General features: G+C 30.7%; 1 protein-coding gene across 1 annotated transcript; it reads right to left on the minus strand.

Moving 5' to 3' along the window:
* Nucleotides 1-2,221: 2,221 nt before the first annotated feature.
* On the minus strand, nt 2,222-3,780 carry LOC123889144. Its single transcript, XM_045938366.1, has 2 exons — nt 3,366-3,780; nt 2,222-2,554 (listed from the first exon to the last, which is right to left on the minus strand). Exons 1-2 carry the CDS (start codon nt 3,632-3,634, stop codon nt 2,416-2,418), a joined length of 408 nt encoding a protein of 135 aa, XP_045794322.1. The 5' UTR covers nt 3,635-3,780; the 3' UTR covers nt 2,222-2,415.
* Nucleotides 3,781-6,515: the final 2,735 nt, after the last annotated feature.

Genomic DNA, 6,515 nt, shown 5'->3' on the forward strand with positions numbered 1-6,515 from the left:
GCATTAAATATACAAAAAAAAAAACAAACTACAAAAATAAAATACTTCAATAAAAAAAATTATTAATAACAAAGTAATGATAAATTTAATAAAAAAAATTAGTAATGTTTGTACTAGAAAAAGGAAAGAAAAAATTTTTTAAAAAAAAAACAACAACAAAAAGGAAAGAAAAAGTAATAATGCAAAATCCACCCCATTTATTAGGTCTAGCGTAATCAGATTTTTGATGGGAGACGTATCCGTAATTAGTATGTGACCGTGTAATAAAATTATTTCATGCGAAGAAAATTCAAAAAATTTATTAGGAAAAATAAAATTATTCATAACTTTGCATATGTAAATAAATTAAACTAGTTAAAATTTTATTCTAGAAAAGACTATTATGAATTTATGATATTCCTAAAAAAAAACAAATAATAGTAATATTTTTTACAAGTAATATTAATTGTAATAATGATGTTTCAAATAAATAATATTGGAGTCAAATCCTATATATCATAGATACATTGAAATTTCATTTTTAAAAGTCAATATTTCAAATCCTATATATCATATATTTAAATGCTTTTTCAATAGTAACTGAAATGTTTTTGAAAAAGGTTAATTAGGATTGTTCTTCAATATTTAAATGCCATTATGATTTCAAAGTCAAAACAAAGGATTAATTCTTCCCATCAAGACAAGTTTTCATAAAGAATAATTTTTTTTTTTTTGTTAACAGAATAAATGTTTGATTTCTACACGTGTCTTTACGTGTAGAAATGAACAAATGAGATTTAAATGTCTCATTCGAAGATGAATTTCACGAATTCTATGTTATTGGTCGATTTCTCACGAATAGACCAATTAGGGTTCACGTGATGACCGAGCATATTGTTGATGTACATAGGCACCCAATTTGATGTGTAGCTATAAAAGAGGTGGATGCAAATCTCTTTCTCTTTCAATTTTTTCATCAAGAGACCTATAAAAAGTTATTAAGCAAGGGTCGTGGTCTTTTGTTGCCATACTTTAGTTCTTGGATGGATTAGTGCAACAAGGAGGGAGATTCCTCCCATGATTTCCCTCAATAGCATTCCTTTTTGGGTTCAGGTTCACCAAGTTCGTCGTCTTTGGGGTCCAAACCTGCATACAGAAACAAAAGAAAACGACTGGAGCCTCAACTTCAGTTGCCTAATAAAAATTCTTCAAGGGTTTCGACATGTCAAAGATTGCAACGGCTGCACCCGGAAACTCTATAGTGGCAGCTGCAAACAAATTCGGTGAATTCAAATCCAAAATTAATTACTAGCCAATTTGGAGCTACAATCTCACTATTTGCTCTGCAGCCAGCTCAACATGCAATAACAACATTTGATCCCGATATTAATGATATATATTTTAGAGTAGGAATTAAAAGAAGATGATTAATATGGTGAAAAAACGTACAAGAAGCAATGAAGGCAAATCAATATCAATATCATTACTCAGCTTGATCTTTCTATGTAGTATGATACAAAAAGTGAATCAATGGAGAGGGAGGTTAATGCCTGGGCCTGACGAGGGCGGAGAGTGGTTATCGGTGCATGAGGCATGATAATTAGTGGCTCCTAGCAGCTTCTAGGCAAAAACGAATCACATCGGAATGAGAGGGATCCTGAGACCGTGCAGGTATGGGAATGCATGTTTGAAGGAAGACATATAAGAATTGTTTGGTACTACCTATATCAACAAAATGCATCTTCTTTTTGGTAGCTCATTCGATAAGAACTCCACAGTTAAGCGTATTTGACTTGGAGTAGTCTTTGGATGGGTGACCTTCTGGGAAGTTTCCCGAAAAGCGTGCAAATGAGGACAAGACACGCTGAAAAGACTCGTGTTAGTTTGTAGGGTTAGTCGACAATGCGTAAAGCCTTCTGGGATGTTGCTGAGGTAACAATTTGTGCAACCAAAATGAATCAACCAAGGATGCACAATGAACCAATGTGTAGCTAGAAGGCAAGAAAGAGAAAAATAGAGTCCAGCATTTTTTATCCGCATAGCCTGGCTCCCAAGCTTGGCTGACACTTGAGTATTTTATGTTCAAACCAGTTGAACTACTCACCCCACTCCGATAATATTAGTATATTTATTTTAGTGTCCTTAATAACATGAAGTAGAAACACTAGATAGCATATTTATTGGACATTCATATTTGCAAGCATTTTTTGCAATACATGCCACAAATACTCAAAAGGATATATATAACAACTAACATTTTTTTCAAACAAGAAAAAACATATAGAAGAACACAAATCAGATTTCTAATGCAAAAAATCAGATTTGTGTTTTTCCCTTCTTACATTATGAAGTTTGATCTCAAAGGAAGAAATGCAAGAGAAGCAAATACATTTACATTATAGAAAAGGGAAAAGGAAAGAAAAAACATGAAGATTTCTATTTGTCAACTTGGTTAAGTTTTCCCAAACCATCACAACGAGCACAAACAATTTGAGTTTGATCCTTTCTTGCTGCATTTGCTCTCAATGTCACACCACCTTTCCTAACAAATCCAGCTCCATCACATTCAGGGCATCTACCACATAAAATATCATCATCATTAGCAAGTAAAAAGAATCTCATCATCATAGTACATTCATACGTTACAAGTTTAAATTATACCAAACAAGAATCACATAAAAAAATGTGTCTAGTTTACCACTAGATTTCTACCTAGACAGTGTCGGATTCAGAAATTTTCTTTGATGGGGATGTATATATTTGAGTAAAAGAAATATTTCAAACTTTTACGAAATATATAACTATAATAACCAAAAAAAATCTCAAAATATATAAATTACTATGTTTACAAATTTTTATATTCTAAAATGTTAAATGATTTTTTCATCGTCATCATTATCAAATATATCTCGCTGTATACGTGTAACTAAACAATCATTCAATCACTCACTATATGATTGCGCAATTCATATTTCACAAAATTTATGGTAGAGAAGGATATGATCTAGCAAAGAGATTAGTGAAAAAAGAAAATTAGTAAAAAGAAATTGGGATAGTGAATTATTTGTTTTTTTTTGTACAAAGGGATAGTGAAAAGTTGAAAATTGAAAGTTATGATAATCAAAATTCATGATATAATAAAGATTAAAAAAAATCAAAGAATGTCTGCTTAATTAGCTTAATTAGTAGGAAAATTATGTCATATACACATGAGTCGAAGTTTGAATCTTGAACATTTCACTTATTCAAATTTAAAAAGGTGAAATTATAGTCACTAAACTACTTATCAAAGAAATCAAAGAATGCGCGAGACTTAAAATTATGAAAATGAAAATATAAAAAATTAAAGACCATGAAAATGAAACAATGATGATGATGGTGCTTACGTGTCTTTACGAGAGAAGATGATAGGAAATGCAGTTCCAACAAGAGCAATTCCAATAGCACCAGCAACAAGAAAAGCTGTACCATCAGAAGATACATCACCAACTGCTGAAACAACAATTGATGAAGATCTATTCTTAATCTTCTCATTATTATTATTATGAATCTTGTTACATGAAAAACTTGTTGAGCCTCCAAACGAAACTTTAGTGTTGTTGGAAATTGTTGTAACATTGGGAACGATAGTGTTTAAGGGAGACATGGATGCCATGTTTCTAATTACACAAAATAATCAAAGAAACACTTTGTTTCAAAATGAAGAAATTAAGTGAGAAATATGAATAATATGATCGATAAATGTTTTTTTTATTATTGGATGTAAAAATGACACGTAATATGGTTTTGTAAATAGATTATGGTTTGAAAATTATTTGGATAAGGCCATGTCATATATCTCAAGATTTTTCAATTTTGTGGATAAGACAGGGTGTACAATTTTTATTTTTTTTTAATTGAACAAAGGATTTTAAACCATATGTTACATCAGTTTTGTTTTGCTGGTGTTGGCGGATTTGCTCTTTAAAAAATATAATATAAATAAAATAAATCAAATATATGGTGTCCATGGCCACACCACTAGGCCTAAACATGGATTCGTCCTTTTTAAGAGCTAAGTTTTAGTTAAGAGGTAGTATGATTATAGAACTGACCCCTATATACACCTACCTAAGTTTTAAGAGCTAATATGATTATATTACCAATTTTGTTTACCGGCTTTGGTTAACATGGAAGACTTTACCAAGTCTTTCATGATGTACAAGTTGTTTATATTATTATAACGAATATAAATTTTACAAAATCGATCGTTGGATTGAAAGTTTATATCGTTTAAATCATCCATAATTTTTTTAAAAAAAAATCAGAAATCATTTAATATGTTATTGAGATCAATCAAGATTAACGGTATACAATAAAAACCCATAAACCGTTAATTTTAATGGTCTCAATAACGTATCAAATGATTTTCAATTTTTTTTAAAAAAATTATGGATAATCTATACGATATAAACTTTCAATCTAACGGTCAATTTTATAAAATTTGTATTCGTTATAATAATATAGGCAGCTTGTACACCATAGAAGACTTGATTAAGTCTTCATGTTAGAATCGGTCTTGTTTGCTTAACCATTTAACCGGGACACAATTTAACATTTCACTTTAATAACAATTAACAACAGCCATACAATTTAGTCAACAAAATAAAAATAAAAGCCATACATTTGGTACTTAGGCTTATAGCTAGGTAACTGGTAATCAAGTAGGAAACCATAATGCAACGGTTTAATTAGTCGGTCATATATATAGTGCTTAACCCTTTTATTAATTAATTCATTTTTTTATGACACTATTAATTAATTCATTAATAACATTAATGCATGCTTATGGCGGCTTCGGACAAACTTTTTGTCCATGAATCGTAGTTCAATTGATAAAATATTTAAAAATTGTTAGATTGAATGTCATTATCGAGATTTAAATTTCAATTCCTCTATTTATATTAGGGATGACAATGGGTAGGGTATGGGTAGGGTACTATAGTATCCATTCCCGTACCCGCGGATTGAAAAAATACTCGTACCCATCCCCATACCCGCGTGGGTAACAACTTTTGCCCCCGTCCCCATACCTTATGGGTACCTAGGTCCACATACCCGTACCCGTTACCCGCATTTTTACTAAAAATAAATTGATCAATTATAAAATATCATATAATTTTAATAGAATTAAAAAAATTTCAAAGATTTTAATATTGACTAATGAAAATTATAAACAAAATTATTACTAACCTTATGTTAAAGTTCATATTTATGTTAAACATTCACATTATTTTTATATTATGTTATAAATAAACATTTTTATTAAAAATATGTAATAGTTTAGTAGAGTTGTATTGTTTTAAATTGATTTACATATATTATAATATAATAATATAAATAAAATAAATAAATATATATTATGCGGGTATGGGGCGGGGTGGGTACTAAGGTACCCGTACCCGCACCCATACCCGTTCATTTTTGCGGGTAATTACCCATACCCGTGCCCGTACCCAAAATGCGGGTTTTTACCCTAGCCGTCGTGGGCAATTTTTGCGGGTACCCTCTAGGTATGGGTCAAATTGTCATCCCTAATTTATATGTGTGAGTAGAGCTGTCAAAGGGGCCGGCCCGATCCGGCCTGGCCCGGTCTGGAGGGGCCCGGCCCAGCTCGGCCCGTTAACTTCATGTCCGGCCCGCTTAGCTCGGTCCGATAAGCAAAAGCCTACAGGGCCGGATGGGCCGGCTCACTAATTTTCGTAGTATTTTTTTAAAAAAAAAAAAAAAATATTCTACTAAATTTATGTTATATTTCTCAACTAAATCTTCAAAAAGGTAATTCATATCCCTATATTTTCTCACAAAATCTCTCAAACAACATTATCTTGCTCTTTATCATCATCAAACAAACAAAAAAATCTCTAACAAATAATTTCATTCTAATCCAATAAATTTTTTGTCATATTATTATTATTACTACCCAAAAAAAATTTCAAGTTTTATATCTTTCATTCATCCATTGTAATTTAAGTAAAAAAAAAAAACAAAAATATAGAAAGAATATAAAATAAATACAATAAAAAGATGATAGGCTTAAAATAACCATATTCTAAGTTTTATATCGTTTACTGCAATTGCACAAAAAAAAAAAAAAAAAAAATAACAAAAGATGATATGCTTAAAAATAGGAATAAAACAGATTATAGATAGGAACAAAACACAAATAATAACAATAAAACAACAAAAATAATAAAAATAATTATATATGAATTTATGCATAAAAATAGGACCAAAATATAACAATAAAAAGATTATAAAAAAAATTCAAATAATTTGTTTAATTCTTTAAGGGGCCGGCCCAAAAGCCTGTGGGCCGGCCCATGACGGCCCATGAAAAAGCGTGACCCGATAAGGTTCGGGCCGATAAGGCCCGACCCCCTTTTTATGAAGTCCGGCCCATGTAAAAGGATATGGCTAATGGGCCGTGTAAAAAAAATTAAAGAAGTTATTTTTTGACAGAAAAATTAATAAAATTAATTAAATGCTAGTGTAGC

Source organism: Trifolium pratense, linkage group LG6, assembly GCF_020283565.1.
Source record: "Trifolium pratense cultivar HEN17-A07 linkage group LG6, ARS_RC_1.1, whole genome shotgun sequence".
Taxonomy (NCBI): Eukaryota; Viridiplantae; Streptophyta; class Magnoliopsida; order Fabales; family Fabaceae; genus Trifolium; species Trifolium pratense.